The 20,696-nt window shown below is 38.9% G+C and overlaps 1 protein-coding gene across 3 annotated transcripts; it reads right to left on the minus strand.

Annotated features, from left to right (window-relative positions):
* Positions 1 to 645: 645 nt before the first annotated feature.
* LOC146470036 (octopamine receptor beta-1R-like) lies at positions 646 to 19,070 on the minus strand. Of its 3 annotated transcripts, XM_085122140.1 has the most exons (3): positions 18,887 to 19,070; positions 17,336 to 17,430; positions 646 to 3,555 (listed from the first exon to the last, which is right to left on the minus strand). In XM_085122140.1, exon 3 carries the CDS (start codon positions 2,901 to 2,903, stop codon positions 1,899 to 1,901), a length of 1,005 nt encoding a protein of 334 aa, XP_084978266.1. In that variant the 5' UTR covers positions 2,904 to 3,555; positions 17,336 to 17,430; positions 18,887 to 19,070; the 3' UTR covers positions 646 to 1,898. The 3 variants fall into 3 exon arrangements, with proteins under 3 accessions (XP_084978266.1, XP_084978268.1, XP_084978267.1); XM_085122142.1 differs by lacking the exons at positions 17,336 to 17,430; positions 18,887 to 19,070 and adding an exon at positions 16,162 to 16,551; XM_085122141.1 differs by lacking the exons at positions 17,336 to 17,430; positions 18,887 to 19,070 and adding an exon at positions 12,603 to 12,690.
* Positions 19,071 to 20,696: the final 1,626 nt, after the last annotated feature.

Below are 20,696 nucleotides of genomic sequence, written 5' to 3' on the forward strand. Positions count from 1 at the left end.
CTGCTCCTGCGTGATAAGGTAGATTTTTACTATGGTGTAATTGTTACATGTGCAAGCCTAAAACGATGAACAAGCTCAACTTTTATTCGGAAATTTGTGCTTATTTTGTGAGCAATAACAAGTTCGTGACTCGATATTTTGCTGAAGCTGTTTGCTGTCGTCTCTTTCGCGGTCTGCATATCACTGAAAATTAGAAAATATTCTGCCCGTGCATGATAAGGTGGATTTTTACTATGGTGTAATGTTTACAAACCTAAAACGCTGAACGAGCTCAAGTTTTAATCGTTCACATGTTAAGCCATGAAAACTGAGCGACAGTGGAAACCTAACTTATGTTGTGCTCATTCTTAGCGGCGTCCTGTGAGACGACAATTCAGTATCATTTGAGGTTTTCTTCTTGAAATAGAAAACCACTTAACTACCAGGGTTTTTAATTTACGTTTTCTGAAACCCTTACATGTAAAAGTGATCGAATTTTAATTGTTTATAAGTGGGTGGCAAAATAATCGACTAATCCTTCTTCAATGACGAACTAAAGTAATTAAATGACCGTCGCCGTTTTAATGAGTTAATTTTCCTAACAAGAGGAAGAGGTTAATTAAGTCCGCCCAAAATTTGATGCTTTTTGAACCATTTCCAATAACATGAAGATGTATTATTTCTTTATTTACTTTTCTTTCAATTAAATACAGGATACATCAGCCAGCATACAGTGAATATTGCTGTTTTTATTTTATAATCAAACTAAACCAGCGGAAGTTCTTCCCACGAACCTCTCCTTAATATAAGAATCACTGAGGCGCCTCTTAGATGCAGCAAACCGTTTCGGCTGGAAATTTGTATTTATTAATTTACATAATATAACTACACCTAAATGATCACTAGATACACTGTACATGGGTAATTTAAAACATTTGGGATCTGTGTTGGGTATCAAACATGCTCAAAACTGATTGAAAACTTGGCCGGAAGTGATTCCATCTTACCGCGGTACCATCATTTCCGCATGCAAATCTTCTTTCATAGTTTATATATAAGCCGTTTAGGTTTCGTGACCTCCCATATGGATTTAATAAACCTTGTAATCCTTTTTAGGTCTTTGGCTAATTATTTTAATTAATTAAAGGTGTTTTACCATTGAGTTCCCAACGTTGTAAATCGCTTTTCGTAGTCAAGATATCTTTGTTACATGTGCTCAAAGTTCAATTAATACTTTATGTTATCTAGTCGCTCCTAGAATTATTCTTAATTTTGAGTCTGAGGATAAATTCTTAAACGTTGACATTTATAAAATCCACCGAACATTACTTTCCTGTGGTTTTCATATTTGTTTTTCTGTACAAAGTGGTTCTAACTTCTAAAGTTGGAGCCTGCAGATGAAATCCTAAGTCGTAACAGGGCAGCACATTCATCTGGTGTTGTTTTTTATGCCCTAAAAGGGAGTTCCAACTTAACGTCTGTGAGTGACATCCTAAGGTGTTCAGTACGTTCCTCTGGAGGTGTTTTTGTACGCTGTGCAAGATGGTCCTACGTTTTGACTCTGTGGATGAAATCTTAAAGAATGAGCGATTAGTTTAACAGGATTGCAGAACTGAAGTCTGAGTCTTTCGCTATAATTGTATCGCTGAGATGCATTCCTTTCCAGCGTCCATGTGCGTTCATATTTCACTCCCGCATAATGATTGTAAGTTCTCGTTCCTCCTTTTCATTCCAATCGAGGCGTGCACTGTTCATGTTCTTGTGCTTCTTCGTGTTTGTTATGCTTTACAAAGTGGGTCTTGCGGTTTGTCCAACGATTTAAATATAATCCTAATATGCACCTTCGTACGTTACTTGGCGTCGTTCTTTAGTGGCGGAATTTAGGTGTCGGGTGATTGTAGCTCCGTAAGGTCCACAATCTAACGAAATTTAAACTGCAGTTTAAGGAGCTTTTTGAACGCTTCCCGGAATTCTCGATTGAGAAATGAGTACAATATGGGATTAAGCGCTGAATTCAGATACGCCAGAGCAAGGAGCGATTGAAAAACCTCCGGGAAAACTTCAAAATTGAGGCTTGAGCAGTCTCTACAAAGGGCACTCACAGTTGACACCAGAGTTAGCGGCATCCAGCAAAAAAGAAAGGCAGATACTATAATGGCGATGGTTTTAGCCGCCTTGATGTTTCGTTTAATCTTTTTCCTCTCGGACGGGATGTTTCCAGAATCCTCGTTAGAACAGGACGCTACTGATGACGAGACCTCTTGTTGTGTGATCCTGTGGGCATGCGCACTGGCGATCTGGTAAACCTTGAAGTATATTACGCACATTACCACTGTTGGCAAAATAAAATTCACCGCGGAGCTAGCAACGGAATAGTAAGGATGGATATTAAAAAAGCACATCCCACTGTTGACGCTATGTTCATAGAAAGGCCAACCCACCATCCCAATGACAGTAAACGCTAGCGAATACATCCAGATGGTTGCTATGATAGCTAAGGCTCGTCTGGGCCTCATCTTGTCGTAGTATCGTAGCGGGGAGCTGATGGCCTGATATCTGTCCATGCTGACCGCCATTAGATTAAGTATGGAGGTTGGGGCAGCGATCAGGTAGATGAAAGCCCAAAAATTGCACGCAAACTCCCCGTTTTTCCAGCCGAATGGTTGCAGCAGTGCTTGCACATCAAAGGGCATAGAGAAGGACGCCGTCATTAGATCAGAAATAGCGAGAGAAAAGATGAAGTAGTTGGTGGTCTTTTGTAGGCGCTGATTCAGTAAAATAGCGAGGCATACGAGAATGTTTCCACAGATCGCAGCGCTAATGATGATAATATAAATGGAGATGATTACAATGAGGAAGATGTCGTCGAAACCTACGAAATTAGAAGTTCCGTTGGTGGAAGTGTTGGTCGAGTTTCCGTCCATTTTAAAAGCTTTGCGGATCGGTAGTTCTTCGGAGATTCCAATGTGATCAAGCTTGCAGGCCTCGACTGAAAAGCGAAGCTTTCCGAACTCCTCGTTCGCCTGTCTCGTTTCAAATGGCTCTTATCATCGTGCTAACAGGCACTTTGTTTTATCTTAACCCCTTTGCTTGAAGTTAAATACCAAGTGAGCTTGGCCAGGGTTATCGCCAAATGTCTGAGGCGTGTTCACAACACTCGGTGCTAATGGATGGGACCGGTCTGTTCACTGCACGTCCGTTCACTTTAATACAAAGCGGCCCTTTTCCCCGCTCAAGCACTCCTGAAACACAAATACCAGAATTAAAGGCTGTGCAAACACAACTTCCGATCAGTTGCGTTTCTCTGGTTATTAAATTAATTGTTTGATGTAGTTTGATGTCTTCACAGCATTGTCAGTGGTCACGGGCGTGAAGTCTTTGTTTTCGATTACTTCTCGTTGTCACGAGTTTTGATTACACACGTCAAGAGATTGACGATGTGTTCTCTGACATTAGTGTTCTTGTGTTTCAGCAAGTTGTGTCCGCTTATGTTTTCTACGTAGGAAGAGTTGAGCTTTTCGTCTGGAGCGCCAGAACAGAAAAACTTATCTTCGTTTCCCCCGCTGAGTGACGTACCTGAAAGTCAGTAACAAAAATGATGACAGTCTATAACTTTGTATGGATGGTTGCATTCACTCAATACAAAGTCATTCCAGCGCTAATTACGACATAACTTAATTTAATCCTTCGGCAAACTCACATGAGGTCCCTGCTAACTTAAATTAGCTATGTTTCGACTCCACTAATCCTCATTTGTTTCGGGTGGAACCTTTGATCCCCAAAATTTGACGATGTATTTTTTGAATCATCTCACGCGATTGGTCACCGTTAATAAGGTAACAGCTTTAGTGTCAAATCGAATTAACACCAATTTATCTGTAGATCGCACACGATAAACTCTAACCTACAGTTACAGCTGTAGTTGCTTGGTATGCTCGTAATTCAGTCAATTCAGTAAGTAGTCGAAAGTAGTACGAGTTTGTTAAATTCAATGTAACAATTAGTCTCAAGTGCTTCGGTAAACTCGATTTTATGTGGTTATTCACGGCATTAAAAATGTTACATTTCTAAGTTAGTTGGGGTAATGAGCCCAAATAATTGACCTTCGCCCACCAAGGATCTTCCATAGAAACCAGTAACTGTTTGGAAGGACCACCGTGACAAAATAAAAGTATCGAATCCTATAGTAAAGGATCTAATCAGCAACAAATTTTAGAACAAACTAGACGCATAACTGCGTGTACTCGGGCTTCTCTTATGGAAATGAACTTTGTTGGCATGAATAAATATATGTCACGTTAGTGCCCCCATTTGCCTAACAACACAGACAATAAAACCATTAAAGAAACGGTTTTCTTTCGATGTTGTTGTGCCCTTTTTGGTGGTCAAGCTTTTGGCGATTAGTATCGACGGTAGATGTATTTTAAATACAAGATGGATGTAATTTGAACCATCAGCTTGAAAATAATAGGGAAATCGAGCTGAGAGAAGGTTTGTGTTGCATCTCACTTCGCATGAGTTTGCTTGCCTGCTGTCAGTTTAGTGTGGTTCTACCATCATGATGGATTTAGCATATATTCAAGCTTGCAATCCCTGAGATTCCACCGAAGACAGATGGCTTCGCTTCACTTGATCAATTGTGGAAACACTCGAGCTTCTGTAAACAGATCATGTGCTCCGCTGACCTTTTTTAGCCTTGCGCACGCGCAGAAGACGTCGGAGGGCGATTTGCGACGGGAGAATAAACTTGCGCCCATTTTAAACCTCGGGCTTTCCTTTGGAAGCCCGAGTAATAATCTAAAATAGGGCGGGGCAAGGCTGATTTCACGGTCGAGCCTTTCGAAATATTGGAAAAATATATTTCCCTGACCGTGAAATCAGCCTAGTTCTTTTTTAGATTACTTGATCTTCCTTAGCTCAGTGGAAGAACTTTTCTAATTGCCAAGCTTAACTGAACTTAACTTAGGAAACCCGAATAACCCCGCAGAAAACGCAAAAACTCGCCAGGACACCCGGCAACGCAGAGCAAAATCATGTACGAGTATGACTAAAAACGGACCGAGTGGGATATGGCGGCCGCTAAAAGTTTGTAATCCTCAACGTCCAGTCCAGTAAGTCCATAATTTTCCCGGTAACTAAAACAAGTGTGGCATTAAATGCTTAAAACCAATCTATTTCTCCTCACATCCAGCCATACCTGAAAGTAATGATTGCCACTCAGTATTTTTGATATAACTACGGAAGTAGCTCATAGTAACCATTAAAGGGACTAAACTGCGTCGTAATGAAAACTAATCATTAGTAAAGTTTGCTCCAAATGGTTCAAGTACTAGAACAAACCAAGGAGAGCAAACCATCTAATTCTCTCCTGGCCATAATCGGTTGAGCGCAGATTTTTCGAAGACGCGAGGGAAGAAGGTATTTTACAAGTTGCAATCCATTTTTATCCTGGCCATCCCCAGCCAAAGACGCTTACTTACAAATCAGTTAAGAAAGTTCCAGTTAAGTAATTTTAAATAAAATGGAATCACTACTTTGGGTTTGCCTTGATTCCAATATGACGCGCTGTCTCGAAGCTTTTTAGAGTAACAGTAAAAATAGATGACATGGTCTTTTTCTAACCTAACATAGCCATTTTATTGCGATTTCTCCCGTTTTCTCAGTTCTCGTTTTTCAACGAGGCGACACGAGCTTCCAGTTCGGTGCACTGTCTCCAAGCTTTTTATAGTAATAATCAAAATAGATAAATAATAAAAAAAATAAATAAATAAAAATAAAAAAAATAATAAACAAAAAAAAATAAAAAATAAAAATAAATAAAATAAAAAATGAAAATAAAATAAATAAATAGCATAGCTCTATTAAACTTCGAACCTTATATAGTCATTTTATCGTGGGAAACGAACGAATTATGATATCTAAATAAATAAATATATCTCCATTTTCAAACGCGCAGGACAGGCGCAGGCAAGTAGCACATTATAAAAATGTTTTCAGCCTATTTTGCTATTGTTACTTACTGAAAACTGGCAATCTAAGAAGGCAAAGAGAAAAACAACTATAAAAGGTTCAATTTTAGAAGAAGGAAGGGTCAATTCGATTCAATTACCCAATGTCGTGTATGCCATATTAATTACTTGTGTTTGGTGCTAATAAGAGTAAAAATTCAATTACTCTACCTATCTATAACGCGCTGGGGATATAGGTATATTGACATGCGCTGTCGTCGCTTTCGCCTGAATGTATGCCAGCTGTTTTGAATGTTCTTGCTTGCTTCAGTGGAATGAAGACAAACTCGATCAGTACCTTAATGAAATCCAACCAACATATGCATTATCGTGGACTTTTTGTCAGATCATACTTTAACGCAATTATATTTACTCAGTTGAGATGTGATGCTTACTCGAAAACACCAAGAAACTGTTGAGTTTGAGCAAGAAGAAATGGTTGGAGCGCACGAGACAAAGCAGTTTTATAGTGGCTAAGAGTGACATGAAGAAACTTTACAGCACCGACAAAAACTTTAGAAACATTTTACCCCGATGCAATGCGTAATGTAAAACCTTCCATATTAATCCTTGGTGTTTTTTTTTTTTATTGCGTCTATCCGGTCAAGTGACAGAAGTGCATCGTTTTGTCAAGAGATAACGATTACCCTGAGGGATCAAATCGGACGTTCGCTAATTACGCGGGATGCCCTTAGGGGGCATACCGTGTCTAAAAACGGGTCGATTTCTTTTTTTTCTTTTTTTTTTTTTTCTTCCTCGTAGCTACAAATCGGTACATTAATTACGCGGGATGCCCTGAGGGGGCATACCGTGTCTAAAAACGGGTCGATTTCTTTTTTTTTTTTTTCTTCCTCGTATCCGCAAATCGGTACATTAATTTATTACGCGGGATGCCCTGAGGGGGCATACCGTGTCTTAAAACGGGTCGATTTCTTTTTTTACGCGGGATGCCCTGAAGGGGCATACCGTGTCTAAAAACGGGTCGATTTCTTTTTACGCGGGATGCCCTGAAGGGGCATACCGTGTCTAAAAACGGGTCGATTTCTTTTTTTTTTTTTTTTTTTTTTTTTTTTTTTCTTCCTCGTAGCTACAAATCGGTACATTAATTTATTCATTAAACTCACCCCTCTCCTACTCGGGGTGTATTGTTCTGATTGTCTTCAAAAGAAGCAGCCCAATCAAAATCCATTCTTGTCGCTTCCATCGCGAGGGAGGGGACCCACTCACCCCTACCTGTGTGACGTCAACGCATCATTTGATCTATTTATAAAAAACAGATTAAATTTGGCCCCATATTGTTAACATGTTCTGGACTCAAGTGTGCCGTTTTCAAACGGAAATTTCACCATTTTGAAGCGGTGAATCGAAAGAATACCTTCTAAGAAGCACCCGAAATTTAAAACGGTGGAAATTGGTGAGTTCCTGAGGAAGGAATCGTGCTTTGTTTGACAGTCTTAGACTACGACGCGAGACTGAAAAGAGGTCATTGAGAAGCTTATGTTATCGTAATGGAATTTCAAAAATTCCCGGTGGAAGTCTGAGTCGCGTAACGCAAGGGAAACAACGTAACGCGATCGTCGTGACTCAAACTATTCCATTAGCAAGGATAGATTTATCAATCGGCGAAGCATACAGTTGGAATAAATGAATCAGCCCCAGCATCACGCGTAATGCCAGTGTAGCAGGCATCTTGTTTTTTTTTTTTTCTTTTTTTTTTTTTTCTTCCTCGTAGCTACAAATCGGTACATTAATTTATTCATTAAACTCACCCCTCTCCTACTCGGGATGTATTGTTCTGATTGTCTTCAACAGAAGCAGGCCAATCAAAATCCATTCTTGTCGCTTATATCGCGAGGGAGGAGACCCACTCACCCTTACCTGTGTGACGTCAATGCATCATTTGATCTATTTATTAAAGACGGATTAACTCGCGCCATATTGTTTTAACATGTTCTGGACTCAAGTGTGCCGTTTTCAAAGGGAAATTTCACCATTTTGAAGCGGTAAATCGAAAGAATAACTTCTAAGAAGCACCCGACACGTAAAACGGTGGAAATTGGTGAGTTCTTAGTGAAGGAGTCGTGCTTTGTTTGACAGTCTTAGACCACGACGCGAGACTGAAAAGAGGTCATTGAGAAGCTTAATACGTTATCGTAATGGAATTCCACAAATTTCCGCTGATAGTCTGAGTCGCGTAACACACGGAAAACAACGTAACGCGATCGTCGTGACTCAAACTATTCCATTAGCAAGGATAGTTTTATCAATCGGCGAAGCATACAGTTGGAATAAATGAATCAGCCCCAGCATCTCGCGTAATGCCAGTATAGCAGGCATCTTGTTCATTAAACTCTCCCCTCTCCTACTCGGGATGTATTGTTCTGATTGTCTTCAACAACAGCAGGCCAATCAAAAACCATTCTTGTCGCTTATATCGCGAGGGAGGGGACCCACTCACCCTTACCTGTGTGACGTCAACGCATCATTTGATTTCTTAATTAAAATTGCATTAAATTTGGCGCCATATTGTTTATAACATGTTCTGGACTCAAGTGTGCCGTTTTCAAACGGAAATTTCACCATTTTGAAGCGGTGAATCGAAAGAATAACTTCTAAGAAGCACTCGACTATTAAAACGGTGGAAATTGGTTAGTTCATGGCGAAGGAATCGTGCTTTGTTTGACAGTCTTAGACCACAACGCGAGACTGAAAAGAGGTCATTGAGAAGCTTATGTTATCGTAATGGAATTTCAAATATTTCCGGTAAAAGTCTGAGTCGCGTAACACAAGGGTAACAACGTAACGCGATCGTCTTGACTCAAACTATTCCATTAGCAAGGATAGATTTATCAATCGGCGAAGCATACAGTTGGAATAAATGAATCAGCCCCAGCATCACGCGTAATGCCAGTGTAGCAGGCATCTTGTTTATTCATTAAACTCTCCCCTCTCCTACTCGGGATGTATTGTTCTGATTGTCTTCAACAACAGCAGGCCAATCAAAATCCATTCTTGTCGCTTATATCGCGAGGGAGGGGACCCACTCACCCTTACCTGTGTGACGTCAATGCATCATTTGATATATTTATTAAAGACGGATTAAGTCGCGCCATATTGTTTTAACATGTTCTGGACTCAACTGTGCCGTTTTCAAAGGGAAATTTCACCATTTTGAAGCGGTAAATCGAAAGAATAACTTCTAAGAAGCACCCGACACGTAAAACGGTGGAAATTGGTGAGTTCTTAGTGAAGGAATCGTGCTTTGTTTGACAGTCTTAGGCCACGACGCGAGACAGAAAAGAGGTCATTGAGAACCTTACGTTATCGTAATGGAATTTGACAAATTTCCGCTGATAGTCTGAGTCGCGTAACACACGGAAAACAACGTAACGCGATCGTCGTGACTCAAACTATTCCATTAGCAAGGATAGTTTTATCAATCGGCGAAGCATACAGTTGGAATAAATGAATCAGCCCCAGCATCACGCGTAATGCCAGTATAGCAGGCATCTTGTTGATTCATTAGTCATTTTCTGGGTTATTTTCCTGTATCGTTGCCAATTCCGGCACAAAATTGAAACAAAGACACAATTTGTTATTTTAATGGCGCTAATTCATGCTTCGGCTGATGCAATATTGTGAATTTGACTTAGTGAAGGTGGACTCAGAAAATCACAGGAAAGAAGAATCAAAATATATGTGCTCATATATGCTGATGCGCTCAATATGCTAAAGAGACCATGATGATTAGCCGCACCCCACCCCTCCCCCCTTACCTAGGCTAGTGAGGGTTGAAAGATTGGAGAAGTTCGAGAACAACATGCAAACAACGGCTTGTAAGTTTAGGTTCATTTGTCACCGGGATTGCTTCAAAAGATACTATCACGATTTCAAATGCAAACATACAGGACCGCCATTAATTAAATGCAACTTTTGAACACCAAAGTCTACTAAGACTTGCAAGACGCAAAAGGGAGGGGGGAGGGAAGAGAGCGGGAACGGGAGAGAGGAAAGAGACTCCCTCTACCAAATTCCCCAACATTTCTCGCTCCCCCTCCACCTTCTTGATTACGCCTGCGCAGCGTGGCCCAAACCAAGGAGGATTTTGTACAAGGTTGCACTGAGCGCCTGTGAACTGATGTACGACTGAACTTCGCTGTGGAATAATTGTTCATTTAGACAATTCAAGGACTGTGGCCGGAAAGTTTTTTCATAAACAAGAGTAACATTTTTGTCTTTGAGAGAGGTGTTTGTGCCTACGACAGGCGGCTTCTCTTACTGTAGGGTGTAATAACTTATCGTAAGAGCTCTATTGAGTCCCCGGGGAGTTTTATATGATCAGGCCTCAAGAAGGAGGGGGGAGGGGTTATTAGAGAGGAGGGTCTTATTTCAAATCATGAGTTATTAGCAAATCACGATCGTGGATTAGCTGTTTCAACATTTTACCACACAAACAACTGAAGGATAACAGTGGTGGGTTGTATCCTCTCTTGTGCCATACCATTTCTATGTTGTCCTGTAGACGACAAACTTGACGGATCAGTTTTGACCCTGATACGCCTTCATTTTGTAGAGTTTCTTTTGTGTTTTCTAACATGGGAGAGGAGGGTAGAGGTTTAATAGAGAAGGGGGTTGCTAAAAAATCTGACCTCCTAATGATGGGCTAAATAGAGCTAGATGGGGAGAGGCTTTATACAGACAGAGTCTTATGAAAAAGTCTGACCTCCAAATGATGGGCTTAATAGAGGGAGAGGGGGGAGAGGCTTAATTGAGTTTTTACGAGGGATTGCCATTACTCTTACCCAAGTGTTACCATAAAAAACCCAGCGTTTATGATCAGAATTTTGCAGTATTTTCATCATAGTACTAATTAAAGAAGGGATTGATGGCGACATTAATCTTAAAACTTGTCTTGCAATGGTAGACCATACAACCGAGAGAACTGGCGTTTTCCACGCAAATGACTTTATGGCCAAGGAAACTTGTATATTGTGTCTCTAGGGGAGATGGTTTGTTTTGGTGGCTTTGGGGCATGATCGCGGATAAATGGGTTTTGTGCTTTGATTTGATTTCCCACGGTATATTTAGATCCTTATCGTTTTGTTATCCTGTGGGCTTAAAGAGTTGATAATTTGTCTGCGTTGTTGGAAATAAGACATTTCGCCGAAATTTGCATGTAATAGCGACATTTCGGAATCCAGGTGCGCCCACCACCGGCAATAACAATTGGTGATTTTTTTAATTAAACTGATATTTTTCGTGAGTCGAGATGAAACAAGTGGATCACAATGCAAGTGTCCTTGGCAGTTGTCTAGCCGCGCACATTCTTTTTCATGAATACTGTTTTAGAATTGTTCTTATAATTGCTAATTTTGACGCTTTTGCACCAAGGGAAACGCAAGATAACATTCAAGATCTAGCAATTGTCGCTTGTTTACAATGACTTTACGGGCAGTATGGTGAAAAAGTAAACAAATGATTTTCATCCTTGATCCCACGACGTTTGCTATGTGACCGTAGTGGCGACGTTTTTAAAGGACATATTGATTTTCTTGTGCACAAAAGTTACCACCGCTATTGAATCCAAGCCATTTTTGTAAACTGTCATAATCAGTTTCGCGCGCCACAAGGCAAACAAAATTAATGAATTTTGAGTTTAATTACCTCAAGGCTTTTATCAAAATTTAAATCGTAATAACATGACCGGTTATTAAAGAGGGAAGTTGAAGTTCGTATTCATTTCATACAGAGCTTGTTTGTGATTTTTTGAGTGAGTGGGTGAGTTTTTAGGGAGAACTGAGACGATTTTTCAAGAACATAGTATAATAATTAACAATCTAAAGAACGAGGCATTAATTGCGTTTAGTATATTACCAATAAAAGTTATCCTATTTAATTTGTAAATAATTTGCAAATTTTTTTCTGATTTCTCGAATCAGAATCAGTTTGAAATCTAATTGCCTTTTACGAGAAACATCAGATCTCGAAGTAAAAGAAAATAAGGTTGAAAAACATTAATTATGGCGAGGTTAAAGATTTACACGAATAATGAAATGATCAATTCATTTACAACGTCGGAAAATATCAAAGCTCGATTTTCCGCATAAGCAAGAGATTGTCACTAATTCCGCTGATTGCCGAAACAACAAACATTCTATTTCTCTTTCTTTTTGTTTCAAATCCATTCTGCACTTAAAAGAACTGATAGAGGAAAATCCCATCCATCGATTGTCTGTATGCAGGTGTATCTTCTCGCCACGGAGTTTTGTCTGTGTTTAATACCAGACTGGATCAGTCAGACACAGTCAATATAAGTTACAATCAATTTGTACGCTACGATTTGTCGGCCGATTTCGTTTTCTTTTGATGCAGCACGGGGTAAAAATCGGCCTGATTCAAAACATCTGAAGCACTGCCACATATTTTTGTCCACTGGCTCATTTTCTTTGTCAAATTGGGCCAAATCGGCTCTGTTAATCAGTACGGGGAAATTAGCCTTTTCAGTTGACGTAGAACGTAAATCAAATGTTCTCCGCTAGTTTAAATAATTTCAGTGACAATTTTACAGGTTATCTAGAAAGGCTTCAAGATCATTTCAAAACTGAAAATACTTACAAACTCAATTTATCCGCTCATCATCAGCGCCAGCAGTCCAAATAAATTAAATTGTGGATAGGTCAGGCTCAACACGCCTAGTTTTGTGAATATTTAGAGTTTCTAGGGCCCTGCAGAGTTATGGGTAAAACGTCAATGTCAACTAATTAAACTTTAAAAGTTGATGGACAACGAGGCTGGAGCTCACGGTGGTCGGCGAATTTTTCATTATTTTAATTAACACGCAAAAACCATCCCTATCAAATCAGTTTCTGGATAGTTTGGCGACATTTTCTACGCCTAAAGAGTTATATAACATGAATTTTCTAAACTTGTGGTTGCTCTAAACCTACATTTTTTTAGAAACTTTGCAGAATGTTGTAACTGTTGATTATATTTCCATGATAAAATGTGGGGTCATCGACCTCGACTTTGAATTATACCCACTTAAATCTAATTTAATTTTAATAGCTTATATTGTTGCTATGATAACCAATAATGGAAAAATGACCATGACTTGTTCGCCAATGATTAAGCGTTTGCTTGATATCATTATTGTGTTATGAGCTGATTAACGGTGGTAGTATTGATCCATAAAAGTATAAGTGTTGGAAAAATGCTGGAAACTGGTGAAGAGTATTATTTCACGATTGCTGATTGCTTAATATGTGATTATTTCAGAATACTCTGTTCTTCTTAACTGTTTGTTTTAGCTCGCTGCGAAAACAAAAATCGAGAGGTTTCTGAGGTAAATTGCGAACATTCAGGCGCCAAAAACTTTCACATGCGATTAGAGTTGAAGAAAGCCTCAGTAACTGTGATGTTCAATGCTATTTTTTCCTTTTTTTTTTTTTACTAATATTTTTTTCTTCATTTGATAACACTGCAAAAAATATTTAGGTAGAGATTCTGCATGAGTGTTTTCATTTTGTTGACTTATTTTGCAAAGTGTCAGTTTGCTCTGAGTAAATACACATGTTTAGTTTAATACACACCAAAATGCTAGAACACATACCTCGCATAGTAACGTATTCAGTGTGGTTCTCTTACGGCAACAGTTAATGACGTTCGCATTATTTGCTGAAATACTTTAACAACGTTTTCAGGCTCAAATCAACAAAAAATTTCACCACTTCAGTTATCAAAAGGGTGTAGTTGTTACGCGCACTGTTATTGGTCAAATTTGTGGGTCGTATTTCACTGTACGACCCGCTAAACTTCAGCTAGTTTCCTTTCCCGCGCGCCCGATTAACCTCAGAGATACAATAAATATCTTACTAACCTCGTTTTCTCGGTCCGTACTGTAAGGTACGGATCCTCGTTTTTTCAAATCAACGGGAAAAAACTCGGTCCGTACTGTAAGTTATGGACTGAGAAAACGAGGTTAGTAAGAGGTTTTTACTTTCGAATTCTTAGCTGTCTTCGTTACTTCATTAATGGTGAACTGCGCCAGAAGTAGTTTGGCAAAGTCTCCCACACAGTGTTGAAAATTATCCATGAAAAGCCCTGAGGGGAGTGGATATTTGATAGTCGTTCCGGTATACTGTCTGCTGTTTGTTTCTTGTTCAGTACCCCCATTTGATGCGGTGGTTTTACCAGGCTAACCATTAATCTTCAGGCCAGCGAATGTTCTATTCTACTTTATCATTTTTTTAAAGTAATAACTGATCTAGACACTCTCCTGCAGCTACGAGAAATTAAAATTAAATCAAAAGGATCCCGTTGCCGGAGGCCATCAGACATAACTGAGAAATAAATCTGAGATATAGATGGCACCGCTGTTTGGTATTACGCATGTGTGAAAGAATTTTATTCAAGTCACACACTGCCCAACTGATTGTTGCTAATAAATCTTTCTTTCTTTCTTTCTTTTACTCCTCGATTTCTTTGAGTAGCCTAGGATTTTAGTTGAAATCCGTCACATAAATCATATCCACTAACGTCACTACGGACTAAATTAAATCCTTGCCGCTCATTTCCTTTTGTTTTTCGGGTCTGCGCGAACCGCTTCACAAAGTAGAGGCGCCCAGCGGGAACATTTAAGCAAAAAGCCTCTTTTAAACATGTTGTCTCCTGTGTTTCCAGATCGTTTTGCGTCCTTTTAGAGACTTATTTGTGTAAGCTGTTACGGATTGATCTGTTTGGAACCTTAAGCTGAAAATATAAGTTGCAGAAAGTTATAAGAGACGGAGTTTATTCCCCAAATTTACTAGCTGTTGTTAGTTTTACGAAGATGCCAACTGACCTGTTTTCGCTTTTTTACCGGCAAATTTTTCCCTTCGAAGGCGAAAGAAAGTTGTTTTCCAGTGTTACAGCTTTGAGCTGACATTTTGCCGAAGCCAAGGAAACTGTCGACTTTGCTTTCTGCTACATCCGAATTTTTGACACGATTAAGGTCTTCTCAACTTAGATTTCCACCGAAATATACCGCAAAAAAATATAAAAGATAATCTAGGGTATTCAGTCATTGAATCAACGACAGTGCAGGTGCTTTACAACGCTAATAATTTAACCTTGGCTGTTTTATCCTTAAAAGACCCCTGTTGATAAAATAATTTGCACGATAAGAAGTCCATTAATTTGACTTATATGGTCATCCTAAGTGTCACGTGACTATTTCTTAATCGATTTGACGTCACAGAACGTGTTTTTATGAAACACCGTCGGAAACTTTAAATACAAGCATTTTGAAAATGTTTTGCCAACAAATGGTTCAGCATTACCATGCCAACGTTATTGCGCTTTTTAAAGGGGCAATGTCACCTATTTGTATCCATGGAAACGTTCAAACAGTGCCCCAGTTTTGCAATAACCCTACTAGTACTCAGAAAATAGTGCTAATTATCTTTGGCTGCGGATGGCTAGGATTGAAATGGATTATAGCTTATGTTCTACCTGTGTATTTTGGCGAAATCGCTGAAAAAATACCTGATTATAGTTTGTTCTTCCCAGGAGAAATTAATATTTTTTCTCGGTGATTTAAGAGCAAATTTGATGTTAGAGAAAAGGTACCTTGTCAAATAATTGAACAAGTTGCCCAAAACAGAGAAATCTCCGTGACAGTCCCCCTTGACAGTACCTGTCATTTATCTTGTTAAGATATTTTGTCATTTGCTATTTTGTCTTGTCCTTTGTGGACCGTTTGTCAACACGTGCACGGACATCATTACCTTTACTCGTAACCGTCTTTGTCCCTCTTTCAAAGAATCCAATATAATCGAGTGGAAAATGGAGGAAGAGAAAGCTATAGGTTATTAAGCTTCGCGTTACAAGTCGTTTTCATAGTAAGGCAAAGTTTATCAGATCAATTAAGGTGCCAATCACAAACAGGAAGACGGGGCTAATGCTTTTCAGTTAATTTTCATCTTAATACACCTGAGAGTCGAGGAGGCGGAGAAACCACTGTAAAAAAAACATCCTCCAAAATTGCTTTGGAAAAAAGTATTGGAACGGCTTACTGGAGTACAAATGGACCAAACATGAGTTTTTTTTCCTCTCACCATTTAGAAATGCGCAAAGAAATGCGCGCGCTATGACTGGCCGCCGGCTCGAGTTCATTGCGCTACGATAATGAACGCACCTTCGTCAAGAGCTTGCTATGTCGGGGTAACTGAAGTGCACGAGAGGCGCGAGTTTTTCGAAAGAAGCACTTGGCTGCACCTAGTCCTTACCGCACATGATACGATGTCATAAATTGATTAAATCAGTACATTCATCTTTCATCACAGGTAATTATTTACCAATTTAAAGCTCGTTTTCTCCTTATGCACGCAACGTTTGGTTCTGTTTCTGAAATCTTAATACCCGGCTAAAATCATCTCTTGGTACACAGATCCATGTTGACAACGGACCCTCTTTTTGTGTGAATAGCAGTTTTAATTCAGTCGACGTTTGAGGCTGAACGGATATCGCGAACATATTTTCCCTTAAAGGAAACACGTAAATGCAGTTTTGACATGCAATTTAAGGTAATAAATTTAGTTCCATCAAACTAGCATGTTGAAATTGATCTAACTTCGTTTCAGCTCTAGAGGGATTGGTTTTTTTGCTGGCGAAGATTCAAGCAAGCGTTTAAGTGCAAAAATATTAGGTTGTACGGTGACATGTCCTTTTCGCGCGTTATTTTACAAACAGCATTGACTTAACCTAACTGATATCGAATTCCTGAGTTAATGTATGAGAAAAAGATTGAAGGATTTTGTGGTTGGCTCTATGTGGAGACAACTTTCTCTAGTTATCCTATTTACGTTATTTGGTTATCTTATATGATATTTTCCGATTAAAAGAAAGGTCAATTAACTGGAACAAACGTAATCGAAATTTTTCGATCTTTCTAGGCAGTTAGTCGGTGTTACTCACTGAACTACTGGGTGGCAAAACATATTGGATTTCCTACTGAAGACGGTAACTTCTTGTAGACAGGAAGACCTCGGAAAAAAAACAAAGGATTTTTAAAACAGACCCTCAGCGGTCCTCAGCCTTTGTACGTGAATGTTTCACTAGATGGAAACGTTTTTGGAAATCAAGTTAAGTTAGTTTGTTGACAGTCGCTGCAGTCCGTATTAAGTCATTTCTTCGTTGTAAACTAAACAAGAAGCTAATCTGCACGCAGCACACCTAATAAAAGTCCGTACATGAATTTTGACCGACTGTGTTGTGTGCATTATTTTCTTGACATTTTCAACGTTGTGCTCCATTGCGGCTATTTAAGCTTATTTAAATTCCACAGTTAATAACATCTCGGTTACACATACCTGAGTTTGAAATTGATGGTTTCTCCTCAGCGACGGTTTGCAGTTGACGAAGGCAACGTTTACCAGTTTTCCAAGCTTCCTCGGCTCTCTTCCACCTGTAGGTACCAAGAGAGCAAATGTTGGAGTGCCAAGAGAAAAGAAACTGTTTCTGGCTGATCAATTGGAAAACAGAACTAAAAGAGAGTTAAACAGACCTTTAGCTATTATAGTTCACCGCAAAATTTTCTGCGAGTCTGATTGGTTCAAATTTATCATGTGACTTGATAATGTCATAGGGTCCATCCGGTGAAAGCACACAGATGGTTAGAAACAGGCCGCAAAAAAAACACTTGTGTCTATTTTTCTAATTCAGCCACTAACAGGTCGCACAATTTGCATCTTTTGCTTTCATTCGCCTTTTAATTTCAACCTTTCACCAGAAAGGTCAAATTGTTGAGCCGTAAATTCGAAATGCCTGTTTGAAAAAAATTAGTGGTGAACAATTAAAACAACAGGGTACATCTGTGCGGCGGATTTACCGGGCTGATAGCTTCCCTTAGAAATTGACGTTCTTAAAGTTATCATACAAAAACAATGATGTCTTCGATAGAGGCGTCGCTCCTTGGGTTAATAACTTAACATTTCCGCAGGTAACCGAAGCCGAGAAATTTGACTACCAATCTGTCTGGGTCCTAGAATGCAGGCATTTGAACTCCCTCAAAATTTACACACCGCTTGTTTAAACTGTTTTTCCAGTCAACAGCTCTTTAACTTGTCAAATGAACTGTTTTGTTTTGATAAAAATCATTTGAATTCGAGAACTAATCATTTGATCTCAGCTGCACTATGATGTTGAACACATGAAAGTGACATGGTCGTCCGCGGGTAGCTTATTAAAAAAACGTGCACTTCTCAGATCATTTCTGTATGACTTTATGTCTGGATGTATATATTTTATAGATTCCAACCCTCTGTCTCCTCTTTGTATAAAAATATTTAGCTTATCTCTTTCTGTAAGAGATAGAGAGAGCGAGAGAAAGCTTATCGCTTCCTTGTGGACTGAAGACATGAGATTGATCACGGAGTTAAATCATTCGAAAGAAGTGCTTGTGAAATGTTTGCATAATAAATCAATATTAACTGAGACGAAGGCACCAGTTGTTCGATGTTTTGTTGCACACAGCATTCGTATAAATGCCAGTGACTTTTATACCACAATGGTTGAAGAAACATCCGGGATTTGACGTGCGGTTGATAAATAAATTTTGCCGACCGCAAAATGGAAGCCGTGGCGACGATTTTTAAAGACAAACCGAAGATAGACGTGATAACATCGCGGCTTTTAACGTGATTTCAAAGCTCTTTTGTTTCTTTATTTGAATCATGTATATCACCCTTTCATTAAAAATTAAAACAATTCAGTCAAAAGTGAAGCATTTACCTCTCTGACCTTACTCGAGTACAAAACTTTTCTTTAGAAAACAGTAAATAAGATATTTAGCCAGTTTTCGATTAATCATCCTTTTTTGTTTAACAAAATGAAGAAAAAACGTGGAAATAAATGTTTCTTACCCTGATCTCGACTGCTTCTTAAAATCTTTCAGTGCAAACTGCGATTTTCTCTCGAAAATAAAGTACTTGTAACGCGAAACACGAGATCCTCAGTGAAGGCTGCTTTGGTACAACCTGTCGCCTTTTAATCTGCTATTAAAAGTCCACTTTACCAAGAGCTGTTTTTAAAAGCTTCACGCTCATTAATTTATGTTTAATTATCTTGGCGCCTTTTATGAAGTTTTATGAAGCAAACGCAATTGCTGGTCATTTACAAATCGGTTCCGGAGACGGAAGGCAGGGATTTTCTTTTTTTTTTTTCAATCAATATTACACGTTCGTGCACAAGCGTTGACTTTCGCCGGCATGGAAATTCTTCGCGGTTGGGGGCCGGTGACTTGCTTTATTTCTTACTTTCTCCCCAAAAAACATCCTGATTTTCGATTGCATGTGCAACAATCGGCAAGGTGATAGACAAAGATCAACCGACCCAACCAAAAAACTTGCAAATAAAGTATGCCAGAGCTAAGATGGTTTTTGTTGAATAAACTTGTCACCATTGTTTTCTTTCATGCAATGAAGTATAAAATACCGAAAATAGCCATTTTTGGTCCGGTCGGTTTTATTTAATTATAGTACGAGTACAAAAGACATCACTTATCGCATTCATTGTGAGACAACAAATAGCCATAAATCGAACCTTTTCTGACATGACCGTTCCGTCCAAAACAAGAGCCCACTGTGAAAAGATGAGCAAGGAAGTATTTTATTCATAAAAGATGACCTTGGAATTATTTTATTCATTGCTATCATTACTTCTTGTCCAATTTAGTGTTACTTTACGATCTTGTTAACTCGAATTCATGTTTTATTCAGATCTTCCCAGTATCTCGGATAATTCATGTCATATCATGCCATATGTGCTATTTTCTTCATCAGTCAATCGAACCTCTGTTCCTTTTTCGTGTCCGGCGTACGTGACAATTTGCGCATCAAGTGCAATCTTCGTGAAATAAGCTAGGAGTCATATTTCCATTAAATAATACAAATATTTTACGTACCAAATGCGACGACATTTTCAGCATTTTTCAAAATCAAAACGCGAGTCATACCGTCATGATCGATCCCCATTTTGAATCTGTATGTAAACCCTAGTGTGGCCATTCGGAAGTACTTTTGTGCGGTACCGCTATTAAAGTGTGCAAGGTGGTTGCCACTTTTAAGTCCGTGGGTAAAAGCTATTTAAAGTGTGCCTGACATTCAAATAAAATTTAATGTGAAGAACTCTCATACGAAACTGTCGTAATGCCGCTGTAAAAGGTGGTTCTTACTTTTAAGTCTGTAGATGAAATGCTAAATAATTAATAGTGTTCAATTCATGATGATTCAACTCAAGCTATTAATTTTCTTCGGTGCTGATTGTTATTCAATATTCCCAAGTAGGGATTTAAGCTCCAAATATTGTCGAATTTGTATAAATTCCAGTTAGTATTTATGCAGGGCCATCCATACAGACAAAGATAAATCACGATTCAGTACTAGAAAAGAATGATATAATGTGGTCTGCGAGGTTGTAAACTGACCAAGGCATGTTCTAGTGCACGCTCGTTTTTCGTTCTTTATCTGAACAATCTAACGAAAATGCCAGGGCGCTTGAATTGAGAATTTTAAAAATATGAATAAAAAACATTCTTTATTTCCGAGTTGTTGGGTTATGTGACATCTTTATTAATAACGAGAAAACGCCGAAATGATTTTATCCATTTATTCAGTTTCAATGGTTTTGTTTTTACTTGACAAAGTACGTTCGTTGTTAATTTCTTACTGTAGG

This window comes from Pavona decussata, unplaced genomic scaffold, assembly GCF_977016875.1.
Source record: "Pavona decussata unplaced genomic scaffold, jaPavDecu1.1 SCAFFOLD_114, whole genome shotgun sequence".
Lineage (NCBI taxonomy): Eukaryota > Metazoa > Cnidaria > Anthozoa > Scleractinia > Agariciidae > Pavona > Pavona decussata.